Consider the following 19777-nt stretch of genomic DNA (forward strand, 5'->3'; position numbering starts at 1 on the left):
AATAGGCAGGCAGATCTCTGTGAGTTCAAGGCCAGCCTGATCTACAGAGCGAGTTGCAGGACAACCAGGGCTACACAGAGAAACTCTATTTCAAAAAACACCCCCCACCACCAACAACAACAAAAACAAAAACACAAAGATGGGAACTCTGTCAGGCATGGGGCTGCCCACCTTTAATTCTAGCACTAGGCAGAGGCAGGTGGAACTCTGAACTGGAGGTCAGCCCAGTCTACACAGGGAGTTTCAGGACAGCCCAGTCTACACAGGGAGTTTCAGGACAGCCTGTTTCAAACAAACAAAAGATGAAGATGCTTCCAGAGGTACGAACTTTCAGAAGTGACTAGGATTAGGCCTGGTCATTAGGGTAAAGACCCTATGATTGGTGGCTTTCAGAGGGAGACAGATACCAACAGGGTCACCTAAGCATACTCCCCATTTCATTCCACAACACTATGGGAGAAAACATTGTAAGTGGGTGCTCTTCCCTAAACCATGACTCTCTTTAGTGGCAGGAGTCAAAAGGGATCTTTCTTGCCCCCTCCCTGAGATGGACTTCCATCGGTCTAGTTAGGAGGGGCATTCACTTAATTACATTCAGTTAGCATATGCAGGCACCTGAGCAGAGAGGTAGTGGTAGTATGTGGAGAGAGCTAGCCTTTCTGAGCCTGACACCAGCCAGTGAGGAGGAGGACAGGGGTGGGGGGTGAGGGGTTGAGGGGAAGGTGAGGGGGTGGTGTGTGTGTGTGTGTGTAAACCACATACTTCTGAATCCTAACCCTCCTTCTTGGTCAGGTCACCAGCTCAGAGGCTTTGGTGGCATTGGATTCTCCCTTGACCTCTGGGAAGTCCAAACTCCCAGGGTAGCCCCAGCCCACTGAGTATTTACCAACTGGTCCCAGGCTCTCACCTATTCAGGAGCTGTTGCATGAAGGTGTCCGCACCCTGATACATGCCAGCTAGCTGGCCTTGCACCTGCCCCAGACCTGAGCCAGGCACTGTGGCTGGGCCTGAGGGCCGTGGGCGGGCTCTGCTGTTCAAGTAGGCCTTCTCTTCCTCGAGTGCCCGGCGTAGGTCCTCTGCCTTAGCCATCAGCTTGGAGATGTTGAGGCTCTCAGCCTCCAGCTTCCGGGTGTCTGTCTTGACTTCTTTCCGGAGTGGGGAGCCCCCACTGGCCCCTTCCTTGTTCTTGGTAGTTTCTGTGCGGCGGTTCAGAGCTGGCAGTTTGCTCTTTTTAAGGCCAAACCAGCTGGCAATGCTGCTAGTGTTGCGGTGCTTGGCTTCAGAGCCTGGTGTCCGTTCCTGACCTTGAAGTCGCAAGACGTTCTCCTCAATGCCCTTCATCACCTTCTCCTCAATGGCTGAGTGTGGGGCTGGGCCTCCTGAGCCCTGGCTTGGGTCAGTGGGGCCAGGTACTGGGGGTGTAGCCTGGCCTTTGTCAGCCTTGGAGGGCTCCTTGGCACCTAAGGGTGCCACAGGTCGGGGCACCACCTTGGTGGGTGATTTGGAGGGTAGCTTTGTTGGGCTGTTGTGAGGGCTCTTGGGCTTGCCCAGGCTAGGGGCTGGGGTTGGCACTTTTGCGGGTGTGCGGGGCATCTGGGGACACAGAGCCCCTGCCAGCCGGCTCTTGGCTAACTCCACTTTGGTGAGGCAGCTCCTTGGTGAGATGGGTTCCAGGTCCACCCGAGCGCCCATGGAGTGGGAGGAATAGACTCGGGTCCCAGGGTCCGTCAGTCCCAGTTCCTGCTGCTTCAGGCTGCTTGTGCCTAAGGCCACGGCTCCCCTCAGGATGCCCTTAGCTTCTGTCTGTTCAAGAGGCCTCGTGCTGGTGGGCATGTCTCCAGTACTCTCACCTGACCGTCCCAGTCCCCTGGTCTTCTCAGTGCCAGGCCGGGCCGGCACTCCATTCTTTTCTAGACCCAGAGGCCCCTCGGGGCCTGTCTTCAGTTTGCCAAGGGCTGCCAATCTGTCCCGTAGAGGTGTGTGGCTAGGATCACCAGGTCGCCGCCCTGATCCCTGGCCAGGCTTCTTGGATGAGCCACCTGGAGTCCTGCGGCTGGGATGGGGAGACTCAGAACCTGCCTTGTCCAGACTCTTGTCCTGGGGATTCCCATAGGGGCAGGATTCTGAGAGGCCAGGGCTGGGGGCTCCAGGGCTCCTGAGGACCTCAGGGGCCTGGGGTACCTCCAGAGTCAGTTGTGAGTAGGCGGGCATCTGTAGTGGGGATGGAGTCGGCTCTGGGGAAGACCCTCTAAAGGCGCTCCGGGAAAGGTCCAGAATGTTTTCAAAGCAGGGAGATGCTGCTGGTCCTGGAGACAGTGTAGTGGACACAGATGACTGGGAGGGTCTAAGCTGCACAGAGTCTGGGATTGTAGAGCAGGGTGAAGGGCTGCTGGGCAGGCCCTGTGCCCCGTCTGGGGACAGCTCTCCCCCACCCAGACCCCTGCGGGCCAGGAGTGGAGAGGGGCTACCATCTGAGCCACTGTTGCGACAGGGGATTCGAGAATTCCTGGGGAGCTGGGGGCTGAGTTGGGGGCCTCCTGGGCTGGGGACCTTCTCTGAGGCTGGAGGCAGCTTGAGAAACTTAAGACCTCTGGCTGGAGAGGGCAGAAGGGGTCCTTGGGCTTCCCCGGGTGAAGGGGGCCCAATTTGGAGCTTGCTTTTCACCTGAGATGAAGAGTGGACATGGCCAGGCCGTGAAGCCGGTGGGGCATCCCCGGCACCCATGAGCACGCTGAGGAAGGGGAGGGGCCCCTGGCCCTCTGAGGTAGCACCAAATCCCAGCCTGCTGGCCTCTGGGGTACCCCCACCCCAAGTTGACTTTGGGAGGCCTTTGGACTTGGAAAGCTGTGGGGCTCCTGGATCTGGTGAGGATGGCTTCCCAGCACCTGGGTGGTCGCCATTGAGAGGGCCTGCAGCCCCAGCCAGGAAAGCCTGGAGATAAGTCTCTGTGTCTTCAAGGAGTTGGCCCAGATTCACCTGCTTGTGGGCCAGGGCACCTAGCAGGGTGTCAGGGCTGGGTGCTTCATTGGGGTCACCTGCTTCATCAGAAGAGGAGGAGGAGCTACTGCCTGGGGCACAGTGTGGGCCAGAGCTGGGGCCCTGGGGTGGTGGTGGGGCCCTGCTAGGGGCCCAGGGTTGCCGGATGCCTCCCTCTTCCCCAGAGGCCCCCAGGAGACGCTCCCAGTGCAGCAGTGCTCCTAGGCTCCCAGGGCCAAGCAGCAGATAGGGAGCCCATGGCAAGGGCTCAGGCTGCGGTGGGCCACAGAGCTCGCCATTGATGGGCTCTGGGGAGCTGGGGCCCTGGCCTGGGGGCCGCCAGGGGTTGGCCGATGAGCACAAGAGCAAAGGGTCAGTCTCCTCCAAGGCGCGCAGCACCTCTAATATTTGAGCTTTCTTCCGAAGAAATGGGGACAAGGCATCCAGCACCGGGGGTGGAGTGGCTGGGGGGCCTGGGCCTCCTGGCCTCAACTGCTGTTCCCAACACACCTGGGGGGAAAGAAGGCATGAGGAAGGGACTGTGCGTGCCTGGCATGTAAGGCCCAGGCCTTAAGATAAATGTAAGAGACTATCCTAGGAACAGCCTAGTCTGGCCCACAAATGAATTCGCAGCTCTTAGGATATGATGGCTCAGCTTCCTCAAGGGTGGCTGAGCCCTGCTTAGCCCGTTGTACCTCACACTTGGAGTAGACTGGTTACCCTATGTCCAGTCTCCCATCCCCATGGCTCTTTACATTGCTAGGCCTGACCAGCTACAGTTGTGACCTCTATGTTCCAGCATGGAGGGAGGTCTGCCTGGTTTTCTGGATCCAGAAAGAACAGATATTCAAGAGAAGGGTGTTTCATAGCCAAGACCTAAGTCATTCACTGCAGGCGAGCCTGGGCCTTCCCCAGTCGGCCAACCAGCAGGCAAGAGGACCTGCTGATGACCCCATGCAAACCCTTCTCTGCGACGCAGGCCTTTCTTGCTCTGCTACAATGGCTAACTACCTGTATTCTGGAGTCAGAGTGGGTCAAATCCAGGTCCTCATTTACAGGACCTTCAGTGTCATCTGACCCCTAAGTTTCCGGGTGTTGGGTGTGAAATGAGATAGTGATTACACCTAGCCCATAAGAGAAAAGAGCGCCAAGGTGTCCTGCAGTTAGTACCCAGCATGGAATGAGTCTGCAAGTGTGAGTGTTACGACTCCTGCTGTGTGACTTCATACATCTGCTTGCAGGCCATGGCTGGGGGGTGGGGTGGGAAGGGGCTGGTCTCTTTTTCTTGGTCTTGAGCTGAGGGCTCACACTTACTGCCTGGACTGGAGTCTGTGCATAGGAACCAGCCCTTCCCCTTAGACTTGTTAAGAGCCAGCAGGGGAGCCTCTAGCCAGTGAGGCACAAACTCCAACATTCTTTCCTCCTACCTCTCTTTGCCCAGCATAGTGTCCTAAAGGCAGTGAGGTGGCCAGTCCCTCAGCAGCGTTCAGGGATGGGGAGGCTGGTGGTTCTGATGGTGTCTGGAGTGGGGTGAGTGGGATCTGCAGAAAGAATGGAGACACACAGTTGTCAATGTCCTCTCATAGAGCCAGGCATTCATACACACTGTGCCCCTCCAGCAACCATGAAATGGCTCTTCTGCTAGTAAGGTAAGCCTAAAAGCAGATCTGAAGATAGAACAGGTCCAGGTGGCATGGAAAAGCAGACTAGCAAGCACAGTGGATTTGGGTTGGGAAAGATGTCCTAGGCTCAGAGGACAGTAGCGGGTCTAAGCCAGTGTACCTGCCTCGGCTCCAGCACTACTTTGCATCCCCCACTTACAAAGGAAACAACCATGAAGGTCCTGTTCTGATCACCTAGGATCTGAGAATGCAGAGATGAAAGGGCTTAAGAAAGTAAGATGGCTCAGTGGGCAGAGAGCTACACCAACGTGAGGACCAGGACTCAGATCCCCAGCATTCACATAAATGCCAGGAGGGCATGAGAACCTGTGATTCCAGCCCATGAGAGACACCCTGTGCCAGCTGGCTACATAGACTAGCCAAAGCATCTAGCTCTGGGTTCAAGTGAGACACCTTCCTCAATATGAGGTAGGGAGAGCAACTGAGGAAGACACACCAACCTTTGGCATCCATACATGTGCCCATACACATGCATACATACCACACATACATATACACACCAAAAGAAACAAGCTAGAGAAGGCAGGCTGAGCTGGGGAGACAGATCAGTAGGTAAAGTGCTTGCTATGGAAACATGAAGCCTAAATTTTTTGATCCCCAGGACCCATGTGTTAAAAACAAACAAACAAACAAGAGCCAGGCACAGTGGCATGTCCCTGTTCCTTCTAGCTTGCAGTTATTAAAAGGCCAATGAGACATCCTCTTCCTTTCCTACATCCCTCCAGGACAAGGTGGACAGTGTGTAAAGGATGTGTCACACACAAGGTTGATCTCTGGTATGCACGTGCACACACAGACACAGACACACACAGACACACACAGACAGACAGACAGACAGACACACACACACACACACACACACACACACACACACACACACACGGAAAGGCAGAGAGCCATTATACTGTGTTCCCCAATGGTCTCATAGAACATCTTCTTTTCAAGTTCTAACAGGGAAGGTCTAATTCTGGGCTTCCCATCTCACTCTCACAGTCTTAGGGAATTTGAATTCTCCTTGCATGCAGAATGGGAATGAGTCAGCTTTAACCCTTCACTCACCCTCAGCCCTCACAGCCTTCACACCCCTGCAGCATCCGGGCCTCACTTCTGGCCATTTGCAGCCCAGATCTTCCTGTTTCTGGCCTGGACAGCACTTGGCATTCCAGTGACCCTCCTTGACCCAGTCCAGACCCCCTTCAGGCTCTTTAGTCTTGCACAAGGAAGCTAACACATCCTTTTCCTAAATTACTTTTGAGCCTTCTTTCCTGGCTTCTGCCCACTGCAGATCTGCTCCCTCTAGGCTGCAGGTCCTTCAAGACAGCCCTCCAGCTCCTGTCAGCTGCCATCCTTTCACACATCCTTTGCTCTAGCCAAAATGACAGTGTGCCACCCTCTTCCTGTTCTTTCCATGGGGGAACTCCTTCTCCACACCATCTACACTCGCTATCATTCTCCTTTCTGCCTACACACAGGTCCAATTTAATTTCCATACAGGAACCTTAAGTGTGTGTGTGTGTGTGTGTGTGTGTGTGTGTGCGTGTGTGTGTGTGCATGTGCGTGTGTGTGTGCGTGTGCATGTGTGTGTGCGCGTGTGCTGTATGTACGCCTGCGCTGATGCATGCTCACGCACAGATGCATGCCAATGCTGTTCCTCAGGAGTCATCTGCCTTGGATTTTGAGACAGGGCCCATCACTGGGACCTAGGGCTCAATGAGCAGGCCGGCTAGTGAGCCCTAGGGATCTTCCTGTCTCTAACTCCCCAGAGCCTGAATTATAAGTGCACTGCATCATTAAACACAAGCCCTAACATTTGCCCAAGTGTGATAATACCACTGACTAAGCCATTTCCCTGGGCCTCCTAGTCCTTCTGAAGGCTAGTTGCCCCCCGTCCTGGGATACATAGCACTGCCACACTTGACTGTAGCAGGGTTGTCAATAGACATGCCTCTTAGTGGCCTCAGCCTTCCAGGGCCACACCCACCCAGCACAGGATACAATATCCACAGGGCCTTGAAATTCAGTTCAGTTCCTAGGGCATTGGCAAAGGCATGGCTCACAAGAAAAGCATAATTAGCTTTCAACCCAGAGAAGCACACCCTGGGAATCACATTAATAACACTAAATTGTTGTCATTTACTGACTGTGGACCAAGAACTATATATTATCTCATTTAATCCTTGCAACAACATGTGATGCAAGTATTTTTTATGCCCATTTATATATAAGGGGAAAAACCTACAATTTATATAGTTTGATATTTTGCCTGAGGTCACACTTAGCTAAGAAGCAGTTCAGTTAGAAACCCAACCCTAGTTTATTTGAGGCGAAGATTTGTAATTTTCCATTGCATCACGGTAACTTAAAATAGATCTACTGGACCAAACCCTCAGTGGTCTCAGAGTTCATTGAGTTTTTTTTTTTTTTTTAAGTGACTTAAGGTTGCTCTCTGTTCCGTTATCAGTCACTGAAGTTGAGGAAGCTTGGTGATGGCTAAGACCTTGGGGTCCCCGGGGGTGACTCCTACAGTGACACTACAGCAGAGCAGGAACAACTGACTCTCTCCTGATGATAGGGACCAGTTCAGGGCTAGGCACCAGGCCGGGTATTCAGACACACAAGTTCAGACGGACACGGCTCAGCTCCTCCCTGCTAAAGTACTTCTTTTCTTGTCAAGATGGGGTAAGGGGCTGGCTGCCCCTCAGAAACAACCTGCCACTGTCCTCAACTTCTAGACCTCTCTCGATCTCTCTGTGTCTCACCCCATCCTTGGGGTTCCTGACAGAGTGGCATCAGTGACACCTGAATCCTGGACCTATTTCCAGAGCCTTCCACTGTTCCCAGGGCAGGCAGGGTCCAGGCTGCCAGCAGAAACCAGTGCCCCCATGAAGGCATGAGCCAGAGGCCACTATGTGCAGCCGTGTACATCCTGTTACCATGGCGATGAGCCTTTCTTGTCCTCTCTGTAACACAAAGCTGTGGGTTGCTTATGCTTAGCCCTGCCCTGTCCCTGGCCAGGAAGAAACCACGTCAGTGGCCACAGGGGCCTCCAGGGAGCTGGAAATAACTGCATTTGTAGCCTCCGCCCAAATCCCCACACAGGACTGGAGCAAATGTGAATTTTCTCTGTCAATAAAAAGGGATACGAAGGGAGTGAGGGCCATATTTCTAATCTCAGTACTTGGGTAGCTGAGGCAAGATAAAACTGCCCCAAGTTTAAGGTCAGCCAGGGCTATAGAGCAAGACCCCGTCCAACAACAACAACAAAGGATGCTGTTTGGCTGAACAGGGAGAACCTGGGGACAGGGTGACAGCTAAGTCTGTAGGGGGACTCAGTGAGTTTCCCCTCAGCCAAAGTCTGTCAGTCTGGAAAGGCCTTCCCTACACGGCCACAGGCTCACACTCTGCTCCTGTGAGGTGAGCAGAATGGAGTGCTGATACCAGCGGGCCGAAGATGCTGGCTCTGGGGAGAAGGGAGAAGTGTGTGCCCACCTGAGGGAGGGAGTTGGCGGTGAGCTGCAGCTTCTGCTGCAACAGCGCGCTTAGCATCTGATTCTGCCGCTCCAGATCAAACACTCTCTTCTTCAGCTTGATACACTCCTCCCGCAGGTCCTGTGCATCCAGGAGGCCGCGCAGGTGAGGAAGCAGGAGAGGAACAGTGAAATGAGCAGACGTCCCCACCCTGGCCAGCTGCATCCACAGCCACAGCCCGGGGCGGCGAGTCCTCTAGGTATACTATCCTAACAGACGGCAAAGGCCAGTGTCTCTGCCATTTTCACCATTTTTGGAGCTGGCTTCCTCCCTCTTACAAATCATGTCAAGGGGGGAAAAAAAAGGTCATAAGACATGGAAGAGCCTGAAGTCAAAGTGGCCGGTGTCACAGTGATCCTCAGAAAACATTTCAAGGCTACCTGGGCTCATAGCATCAGCACTGTTTTGATCATCACAACCTAGAGAAATCAGCATAATGGAAGGCATTGAGTCCAAACCAAAGTTCCTATAGTTCAGAGACCAGATCTGCCTTTACCTACCCTCCCTTGCCTCCTGATAGAGAAAAATGGACCAGCCAGAGGCGGTAGAGGCTGGCCAAGTGGAGGGAGGGACAAAGGCAAGCTCCTCCCAGGCTCCTCCTAGCCCTCTCCCTAGTTCCCTGGGAAGGGTTAACTGTGCAGGCCTCTGGAGTCCCAGGATAGCTCTCCTGACTATATCCTGGGTCTGTCTCGGGGCAGTTGGGTGGGGTTATAAGCTGCTTCCTGAACCCACTCACCTTCTGGTTCAGTAGCGCCTGCACCACGTGGTTGGCAACCTGGGGACAGAAAACCCAGGAGCTGAGCTGGCGTTGTGTCTACCCATCCCTGTCCCCAGCACTGTCCTTTGGCACACCCCACAGACCTCATCCAGACAGCGTTCGTAAGTCTCCCGCTGGTTCTCATTGGCCTGGGCAAGCGCTGAGTTCTCGGCCTACACCGGGGAGATGGAAAAAGGGAACTTTTGCAGCTTATTCTTCCTTCAGGGAAAGGGATGCAGGGTGGATGAGCTTACCTTGTCTGTCAACTCTTGGGCCCTACATCATCTGACTGTTTTATTCAGTAGTCTCTGTGACCACCACTTTCCCTGAAGCCAGCAGGGCCATAAAATTATGGGTGGGGAGACACTTGGGGTATAGGATAGCTCACCCCTTTGCATGTGTCTTGTTTCCTAGCTGCCACCTGAGCTGGATCATGACAAAGAAGGAAGAGATTCTCAGGGAAACTTCACTAAAATGTCTAGCCTCCTGCAGCCAGGCAGGCCTTCTCCACACTGAGCCCTGAGTGGGTAGCCTGGATTCCCCAGGGTCCTGGTCAGCACCGTTGACCATACCTCCAGCTCCCGAAGTCGGTGCAGAAGCTCATGGCAGGTGCCCAGCTCCATGCTGCCATCGTCACCAGCCACCGGCCTCAGGCTTCCGGTGTCTCCAGCTGGCTGCTCCATGGCCTTGGGTGTCAGTCAGGTCCTAGCAGGCTATTCACAGGCAAGAAGAGAAATAAGGAGGATGACAAAACTCTTTGGTGGCCTCTGTTACACTGTGACAATCCAACAACTCAAGGTCAGACTGGTTTCCTCTTGGGGCAGAGCCTACAGAAACCCAGCTCTTCCCCATATGCTGTATAGGGGCCTAGACACCAAATTCTCTGCTAGGATCAATCACAAAATGGCAAATCAATCAGCTGCCTCTGTTTACAAAATAACACCAATTTGAAGAAATCGTTTTTGATTTTTTTTTTTTTTTTTTTCAACAGGGCTTCTCTGTGTAGCTTTGTAGCCCATCCTGGAACTCACTCTGTAGACCAGGCTGACCTCGAACTCAGCTATCTGCCTGCCTCTGCCTCCTGAGTGCTGTGATTAAAGGCTTGTGGTACCACCACTTGGCTGAGGTTATGTAGTCTTTAGGACCTTTGGAGGACATAGCTCCATCCCTACACTCACCCTCTCAGCTTCCTGATCAGCTGTAACTGATCAGGTTGTAAACCGGTTGTAAACGGTTATTAGCTCACAGTTTTGCCACCAGATGAAGGCACTTTGCACTGTATCCTTGCCAAAAGCCCAAACGCCTCTCCCATTATTAAGGTGTTTCTATCAGGCATTTTGGGCCCAGTGACACAAAAGCCCTGGATACACTGCAGATGGGGAACCTTGGTGGGAAGGGGCTCATCGCTTCCCCCTTGCTTCAGTAAAAGCCCCATAAAAGGGAATTAGAAATTCTGGATCACGGAAGAGGGAGGCTCTCAGGCCCCGAACCTCACGCTCCTCTACACGGAGGCACAGTGTCTCCTCTCTCAGCATGCACAGACCCCAGGCTGCTCACCAGTCTCTGTTCCTCACCCAGGCTGGCACATTCACTCTGGCAGCCAGATTGGTCACCTCACCTATAAAGAAAGAGAGAGATGATGCCAGTGATGCACTCTCTCGGTCCTTGTGGACTGTGGCTTTGTGCCAGGTGCAGGGCAGAGGTGAAAGCTGAGAGCCCCGCTGCTCTGCTTTCAAAGCTTCTAATTAACGGACAACATAGGGCCTGAGAAACACTAGGGTTTGACAACAGGCAGAGGCCTGCATGAGGTCTAGATGAAATCCCAGGATAGGAAAAGCATTCAGGGCAGAGGAAAGGGTCAGTGCCAAGGTCCCCAGTTCTCTGCCAGAAGTCATTCGCCTCACAGGTTTGACTAACTGTCCCATGCAGTGTTTTAGTAACCTCCCAAACCCTCACTGTCTTCTTTAATCTTCAGAGATCATAGGAGATAAATGCTATTATCAGTGCTTGTATTTTAAAGCAAACCGAGGAAGAGTTGCCCTAGTATGCACGGAATCTACCCTGAGTGTGAGTGTGCACACAGTCCAAACTCTCTTCTGTATCCTTGCTCAGTTTCTCTTATAACCTTGGCCGGGGTTAGCAGCTTTCTCGGGGTAAAGATCTGCCACAATCACATGACTGGTCCACACAGCACACTGGACATGCACGGATGCCCCCTCTTCTGTGGTCTGTGCTTTACTGTCAGCTAGATGGAACAACTTACATGCCAGCTCTGCCCACCTCGGGGCCACAGTCGGCAGAGCCCGCAGTATGAAAATCTTGGAGCTTTACAGCTGCACAGGCTTGAGCTAAAATACTGACCCAGAGGGTTACTTTCTTGGCTTAAGAAATGGGGGTAAGGCTACTCAGTACAAAGGGCAGTTGGAGGACAAAATGAGGCAATGGATAGTGTTGATAGTGAACTCACTGGACACTTCTGATAATACCACTTGCTGATCCGGCAGTACAAAGCCTGCTGTGACCTTGGGCTCATACACAGTAAGCCCTAGTTCCAGGCCCTCCACACTCTCATCTTAGATGCAGGCCATCTATCTTAGGCACTGCCTAGCCTGGCCTGTTCTTGCCAGCACAGGGTAGGCCCAGTATACACAGGGCTCTGCCTTATCCACTAGAAAGAGCCAGCTAGCAGTTCTGAGAGAATAACAGGCAAAGGAGAGAAAGTCTTTCTGATGGTTTTTGGGTAGGGGTTGGGGAGGGCAGTGCCAGAGGCCTTGGAACATACCAGGTAAACATTTTGCCACTGAGCTACAACCCCAGCCCCAAGAAGTCTTCCTTTTTAGCTGTGTGCATGCATTCCATAGTGGGCAGAAAAGGAAGAACCATGTAATACTTTTTCCCCCCTTCGTGTGTGTGTGTGTGTGTGTGTGTGTGTGTGTGCGCGCGTGTGCGTGAATGCGCACGCATGTATGTAGGGGTGAGACAGGATTTCTCTGTGTAACAGCTTTGGCTGTCTTGGAATTTATCTGTAGACCAGGCTGGTCTTGAACTCACAGAGACCCACCTGCTTCTGTCTTGAGTGCTGGTATTAAAGGGGTGTGCCACCATGCCTAGCTGTAATACTTATTTTTAACATGACACAAAAACGTATGGTCCTGGCAGTTGGAGAGATAGCTCAGTAGTTAGGAGCACTTGCTGCTCTTGTAGAAGTATAGAGTTCAGTTCCTAGCACACACATGGCCACTCACAAGCACCCGTAACTAGTTCCAGGGGATTCATCACCTTCTCCTGACCCCTAGGGGCACTGCACACATGTGGTACACCTTACACAATGCAGGTGAAACACTCACACACATAAACATGTCTTTAAAGAAATAAAGCCCTTTGTTATTTTAACATTGTAAAATGAGCCTAGTATAACTCGATTTGCTCCCGACATTATCTCATTTGATATATTTAGAAATGGGGGCCTGGGAAAAAATGAGAGCAATTTTAATAAGTATTTCCCTTCCCACACACATGTAAGGGTTAAGACTCAGAAGGCCCCAGGTTACATTCACCCTTCAACTCCAGTATCTGCATATTATCCACAGCTCCACTCTGCGGCTCCTGATACCCAGTGGTCACCAGCGTTCCCCACTGCCTCACACTCTTTGCTTCCTCCATAGCAACGCCAGGGAAGAGCAGCTGGCACGATGCACACATATGTGCACTGAGAAGGTGAACGAAGAGAAAGGGATAAATAGGGCAGGGTCCTGCGTTCAGAAATTATAAAGCTAAAGCTAGGAGAAGCCCAATAGCTTGTGTTCTTCACATAAAAACAAAACCCAAAAAGAGGACAAAGGTATTTTACTTCATAAAATGATAACAAAGCATCCCAGTCAGGAGTGAGGGCCAGAACTTGAGGTCACTGGAGTTTTATGTGCTGATCGAAGTAGGTGGAGATCCAGCACATCCCAAAGGGAACACTACCCTTCTCCAAATCTACTGACACAGAGGCAGGGGCCAAGTTCCACAGGGATGAACTGGATGACCTGACATTCCTTTCCTTTTTTTTTTTTTTTTTTTTTTTTCTTCTTTAAGATTATGTATTATGTATATAGTATTCTACCTGCATGTATACCTGAACATCAGAAGAGGGCACCAGATCTCATTACAGATAGTAGTGAACCACCATGTGGTTGCTGGGAATTGAACTCAGAACCTCTGGAAGAGCAGCCAGTCTCTTAACCTCTGAGCCATCTTTCCAGCCCTGACCTGATGTTTCTAAGCCACCCAGAGTGGCAGTCTCTCCTGCAGCTCTCTGCAAGTGTTGCGTCAAGGAAGGCTGTGGATCATTACAACTGTGGGAGAAATGCTGTTGGGCTGTTCACCAAAGGCCTTGCCCGACTCGGGATGGAGTGTGCAGGGTTCTAGCAGCAGAGGGCGGGAAGCTGTCAGCCTGTACTGGGGATGGCACACAGGACAAGCCCCATCCTTAGACTTGGTGTTGAGGAGAACACTTCTGTACCTGTGTCTACCCCTCTGTGCGGGGCCAGCATGCAGCAGAATACTTTTTTTTATATTTATTACATGTATGTGTATTGTGAGAGTGTGCCTGAGCATGGCCCACATCTCATACATGGAGGGCAGGGCAGTGGAGGACTTGTGGGCATTGGTTCCCTCCTCCTAACACGTGGGCCTAGGTGGGCAGGCTAGGTGGGAAATGACTTTCCATCCTGAGCTGCCTTGCTGAGGCCGGGCACTGGTGGTCCACACCTTTAATCCCAGCACTCGGGAGGCAGAGGCAGGTGGATCTCTGAGTTCGAGGCCATCCTGGTCTACAGAGTGAGTTCCAGGACAGCCAGAACTACACAGAGAAACCCTGCCTCAAAAAACCAAAAGAAAGAAACAGCAACAACAACAAAACCTACTGAAGGTGCCCGAGCTGAAGATGTATAGAAAGCTAGTGTGGCAGCGCAAACCGGGACACTTAAGAGTTTAAGGAAGATGTATCACGAGTCCGAAGGCAGCCTGAGCTACATAGTGAGAGTCACTTATTGTTGAGAATTTTCAAAGAAACTTCCTGTGGCCTGTATGAGTATTCACTCTGCCCATGACCTTGGGCTATCTGGCCTGATAGAGACGGTACTTCTTGCCTGCCAATGTAACCTCTTAAAAAGGAGGAGGTCTATCTCTCTTGGGTGGTAAGTGTGTGATCAGTCCCCAGCTTTTCAAGGACTCTGGAACTGGATTTACCATATCCTGTATTCATGAGTGTATTTTTTGCTTTTTTATATATTAATAAATCTTAAATCTTAAATAAATTAATAAATCTTAAACAGATGCACATGGATTTCTCACTACAAGTTGCACCCAATGTTGGGCACCATATGTAAATGGAGGTTTTCATTACACCCACCAGTTCCCAAATAACCACTTTAAGGCTTAATATTAATTATAATTGTCTGGCCAATAGCTCAGGCATATTACTAACAAGCCCTCACAATTAAAATAACCCATTTCTATTAGTTTATATTTTACCACAAGGCTCGTGGCTTGTTACCTCACATTTTGCTTCTCAGGAGGCTACATGGCATCTCCCTGAGCCTGCCTTCTGTTACTCTGTATCTCTGGATTTTCTGCCTGGCTATTCTGCCTGATCATAGGCCAAATCAGCTTTATTCATTAACCAATAAAAGCAACACATATTTTCAGTGTACAGGGAAATAGCAGAATGCGCAAGTGACATGATTACTTCCAGCTCCAAACCAAACTCAAACCGGAACTCTCTTGACAATGGGTCACATTAAAGCCAGGGTAAGTTGTTTCTCCAGAGGCTGTACATGGGGGAATGTCACTGTGCCTCTGGGACCAAGCACTCTCCCCCTCCCTTGGGGCCCCACGGTCCTGTGCTTAGTCACACCAGTTGCTGGGGAAAACCCAGGCTTGGATCCCAAGATTTCAGACATTCCTCCACATGGTTCCACAGCACATCAGAAAGGTGGGATCGGGAATACTACATGCCAACCAGGCTGGGTAGGGATGAGGCAGCTGGGTTTGGAAACTCTTAAGTTGAACTGGAAGTTTCTGCCAGAACTGCAAACAAAAGGCACTTCCTCTCACGACTTCACAACTCAGGGAAGTGACCTCAGTGGGGAGGAGAGGGAAGGAGAGCAAGTAGAAAGCTCTCAGGCAGCAAGAGACTGAATAAAAAAACAAAACTGTGGGCTAGAAGTGTCTGGTCAGCCAGGTGTGTGGCTCACACCTGTAATCTTGGCCCTGAGGTAGGAGGGAAGCTGGAAGTTGAAGGAGAGCCTGGGATATGAAGTAAGATATACCACACCAGCTTGGATTAGAGTGAGACCTTGTCGTAAAAAGCAAGATGAATGAAAACCAAAAATAAATAAGTGAAGTAAAAACTTGAAAACCAAAAGTATGTTGGCTCATACCCGGTATTGGAAGGAAGAGATAAGAGAATCAGGGTAGCCTGGGCTACAGGAGACCCAGCCACAAACAGACAAAGAAATGCCTGGATAACGTGGGGACTTATCGCAATGAACTGTGTCATGGTTACCTCTAACCAGTCATGAAACCACTCTTATCTCCCAATCCTAATGCCAGGTCTGGTGCATGCACAGCCCTGGGCCCTCAGCCCAGCCTCCCCTTTCATTCTAGAAGGTTAGGACGGGTAGAAGCTTTTGAACCTCAAGAGATCTTGCCATACTGGCTTTTAGTCACCCAGCCAAGGAAGGCAGAGGTCTGTGCCCCGGCCTCTTTTTCCTCTACCTTTTTCTGTAGTCAGGGTCTGGGGTGTGCATGCACACAAATCTCTCTCTCTCTCTCTCTCTCTCTCTCTCTCTCTCTCTCTCTCTCTCTCTGTGTGTGTGTGTGTGTGTGTGTGTGTGTAAGTGTCTCTTCACCTGGGCTATCAGCCAAGGCTTTCTGGCCCTGAGGAGTCCCTCACTTTCCAGCTGTTCACCCAACAGTCCTCCCAGGAGGGCAGGCGGTGGGGGTGGTGGGCAGCTGCAGGAGGCGGAGATGGGGACTAAACTTAAATAAAAGAACCCTCTGGACACCAGCTCAGCTCCCCTGCCAGCTGCTTTTTGGAATCTCGGCCTGTCCTGTCACACCCAGGAGTTCTCTTGTAAACAGCAACCTTCACACCCACAACAGGCACACACACACAGCAAGCTAAGAGTAGCTGTGAGCTGTAGAGGGTGTGAGCAGGGATAGGGCAAGACCTGAAGAGAATCCACTTCATCTCTGGCCCAAAGTACCTAAGAATTCCAACAGGAACTAAGAAAGAAGGCAGAGAGGAGTGTCCTGTTCCCATGACAATTGGTACAGAGACACAGGGGCCCTTCTGCAGTAATGCTGACCGCACCCTCTCTCCAAATCTCAGGGGCAGAACCTACCACAGAGGTACAAGCTCTTCCAAACCCAATGACTAGCAGGACCAGGCCTACCCTACTAGGCAGGATGGCATGTTACTAGTCACCTGAAGTCTTCTAGATTCCAACATCCCTCACCTCAGCTCTCACAGCTCTGCTGTTCCCTGTCCAAGGCACAACCCAACAACAGAAATAGCAGCTGTTGGAGGTGGGAAGAGGGAAGGGGTTTCAACACAATGAGTTTATTTATAGGACCACACACCAGGGGCTCAGCAGCCAAGCAGCTAGGCCCCACTCCCTAAAGGCCAGCCAAGAGCCAGCCCTGCCCAACTAAGGAGATGGGAAAAACCTCAGACCAGAAGGCAGGGGCATAGCCCAGCCCAGCTCCACAATTTAGTTGCTATGTGACTTAGGGCGATCCAATCTCTCAGGAACAAGCTCTTTCCCATTAGGTGGAGATTGTTCTAAAATAGTAACTCTCACAGAGTGGTCTGGGGACTCTGAAGCACTGTCAAGCAGTCCACAAGGTAAAAATTATTTTCACAGTAAGAAGATACCATCTGCCTTAATTCCTCACCTTCTCTCTTAAGTGCCTCCAGTGGCATTCTCCAAAGACTATGTAGCCCACAACGAAGACAACAGACTGACATGGAAGCACTTAGCTTCCTGCCAAATCAGATGCCAGATTTGCAAAAATCAAGAATAGTGACATTTCCCCCCTTTTGTTTCAGAATATATAATTATTCTTCATAAAATATGTTATCACTTTTTTTTTTTTTTTAACTTTTTTCAAGACAGGGTTTCTCTGTAGCTTTGGCACCTGTCCTGGAACTAGCTCTGTAGAATAGACTGGCCTCAAACTCACAGAGCTCCACCTGCCTCTGCCTCCTGGGTGCTGGGATTAAAGGTGTGCTCCACCACCACCCAGCTATGTTCTCACTTTTATTATTTCTTAAGTTTTTATTTTACTTTATTTATTTTGGAGACAGCTCTCACTATATAGCCCTCGCTGGGTAGTCCTGTAGAATATTATTTTCACTAGGCAAAGATGTGTTGCTTTTTTTTTTTCTGCAGAATATTACTTTAACTGTGTAAATGTGTGTTGTTCTAGTTTATGTTGTATTTGTTTAATTATGAAAAGGTGAGTTGCAACTGTTTCACCTTGCCTACCCAGGGCATCTGATTGTTGTGATAGAGAGCTGAGCAGTCAACAGCAAGGCAGAGAAAGGTTAAGTAAGGCTGGTGGGGGCAGAGGATACATAAGGGGAGGAATCTGGGCTCAAGAAAGAGATGAATGAGAGGAGGAGGAGGCAAGAAGCCAGGCAGACGCCAGCCAGCCAGCCACAGAGAACAGTAAAAGGACAATAGACAGAAGTAAGAAAGGCAAGAAGCCCCAAGACAAAAGGTAGATAAAGAGAAACAGGTTAATTTAAGTTAAAAGAGCTGCACAGAAACAAGCCTAAGCTAGGCCCAGCATTTAAAACTAATAACAAGTCTCTGTGTCATGATTTGGGAGCTAGTTGTTGGCCCAAAAGAAAAGCCTGGTACAGGGTGAAACTTGCTATGTAGACCAGGCTGACCTTGAACTCAGAAACTCAGATCTTCCTGCCTCTGCCTCTTGAGCACTAGGAATAAGAGCCCAGAGGTTTATTATTACTATTATTATCACTCCTCTCTGTCTCAGTGCTTTCCTTTCTTTTTGAGACTGCTCTCACTACACAGCCCTCACAGGTGAGCACAGACTATCAGAAGGCGCCATTTCTCTCCTTCTACCATGTGGTCCTGGGTGTCGGATTCACTGCTCAGGCTTGGCAAGTGTTTACATACTAAACCATCTTACTAGACCTGTTTTTACACTTAGAGAGTGCAAGTGCATTCGAAAGGTAGAAGAAAACTTCTTGGAGTTCGTTCTCTCCTTTACCACTAGGTTTCTGGAGATCAAACTCAGGCTTAGTATCAATTGTCATTACCAAGACAAGCTGTTTTCCTGCTTTTTTAAAAATTATTTTATTTATTTGTGTATATGAGTGCTGTATTTGCATGTGTGCCTGCATGAGAGAAGAGGGCACTGGATCCCATTATAGATGGGTACAGGCCACTATGTGGGTGCTGGGAATTGAACTCTGAACCTCTGGAAAGGCAGCCAATGCTCTTAAGCACTGAGCCATCTCTCCAGCCCCCCCCCCCCCCGCTGGCCTTATTTTTAAGTGAATGAAATAAATATTTAAAAGTCTTAAATATTTAGCGAAAGGGTAGAGTGGGTTCTTCTATGCTGCTCCCTGGCTACCACTTTCCTGTCTTGCCACAAGTTTGAAGGTTTGAAACCTGTGAAACTATAGACTAAATAAATCTCACCTTAAAAAAAAAATTTAAAAAAGCCTAGCGTTCATGCACCAAAAGGCTTGGAATCACATTTGGTTGTTTTTGTTTGTTTCATTCTGTTTTTGCAGTGTTGGCGATCAAACCAAGGGATGAGCACTCTACCAACCGGGCTGCTGCATAGTCCCTGAGCATCACCTGCCCGGAAAAAGCCATCCAGCACTGAGAGGAAAAGGTCAATTTATCACTGTTACCACTACCACATGTGGGAACAATGACTAATCTGAGAAATCAAGCTATCTATCTATCTATCTATCTATCTATCTATCTATCTATCTATCTATCCATCCATCCATCCATCATATCCACCTGTCACCTATCTATAATCCATCTTCTATCATCTATCTATCCATCCATCATATCCACCTATTATCTATCTATAATCTATCTTCTATCCATCCATTCATCCTATCATATCTATCATCTATCTATAATCTATCATCTATCCATCATATCCTATCAGTGTGTGTATGTATGTATGTATCTATCTATCTATCATCCATCCATCCATCCATCCATCCATCCATCCATCCATCTATCCATAATTTTACAGTAACTGAGGTTGACCTGGACTTATGGTCCTACTCTTCCATTTCTCTCATCGTGGTATTCCAAGGAAGCACAAGCCAAGCCCAGAATGAATCAGTTTTGAAGAGCCACTATTACTAGTGGCTGAGGACCACAGGTCCTCTGATGGCACATCCACAGGAGAGGGAAAGGAAAGGGCGGACACTCACTCCTGTCCGAGCTTTTGTTTATCCACTTTTCTCACCTTCTCTGCTCCAGGAGTCACTTTAGCTGTGCTACTATCAAGGCCTCCAGCTGGAGTGGCTCCCGTCACCATTCCTTCTCTACTCTCCTCAAACTTCTGTCAGTTACCCATCCCATGTCCCCAAAGAGTAAGAAGCCAGCAGCAGGAGTTCCCGCCAATTTCCTGTGACATTTCTTTTTCTAGTCCTATAAGAATCTACCCACCAGGCATGGTGGCACACATCTTTAATCCTAGCGCTGCAGAGGCAGAGGCAGGAGGGCAGGTCTCTATAGCTCAAGGCTAGCCTTGTCTACACTCTGAGTTCCAGCTCATG

The 19777-nt window shown here is 50.3% G+C and overlaps 1 protein-coding gene across 1 annotated transcript in view; it reads right to left on the reverse strand.

Moving 5' to 3' along the window:
• Window positions 1–19777, reverse strand: part of Nckap5l (NCK associated protein 5 like) — a 35816-nt gene that overhangs the window by 2562 nt on the left and 13477 nt on the right. Inside the window, exons 2-8 of the mRNA XM_051189877.1 lie at window positions 10501–10561; window positions 9516–9656; window positions 9048–9116; window positions 8923–8961; window positions 8148–8267; window positions 4404–4517; window positions 908–3486 (exon numbers count right to left, since the gene is read on the reverse strand). Coding sequence (XP_051045834.1) covers window positions 908–3486; window positions 4404–4517; window positions 8148–8267; window positions 8923–8961; window positions 9048–9116; window positions 9516–9626 — 3032 coding nt within the window. The 5' untranslated portion in view covers window positions 9627–9656; window positions 10501–10561. The remainder of the gene's footprint in view (window positions 1–907; window positions 3487–4403; window positions 4518–8147; window positions 8268–8922; window positions 8962–9047; window positions 9117–9515; window positions 9657–10500; window positions 10562–19777) is intronic.

Source organism: Phodopus roborovskii, unplaced genomic scaffold (genome assembly GCF_943737965.1).
Source record: "Phodopus roborovskii unplaced genomic scaffold, PHOROB, whole genome shotgun sequence".
Classification (NCBI taxonomy): Eukaryota; Metazoa; Chordata; class Mammalia; order Rodentia; family Cricetidae; genus Phodopus; species Phodopus roborovskii.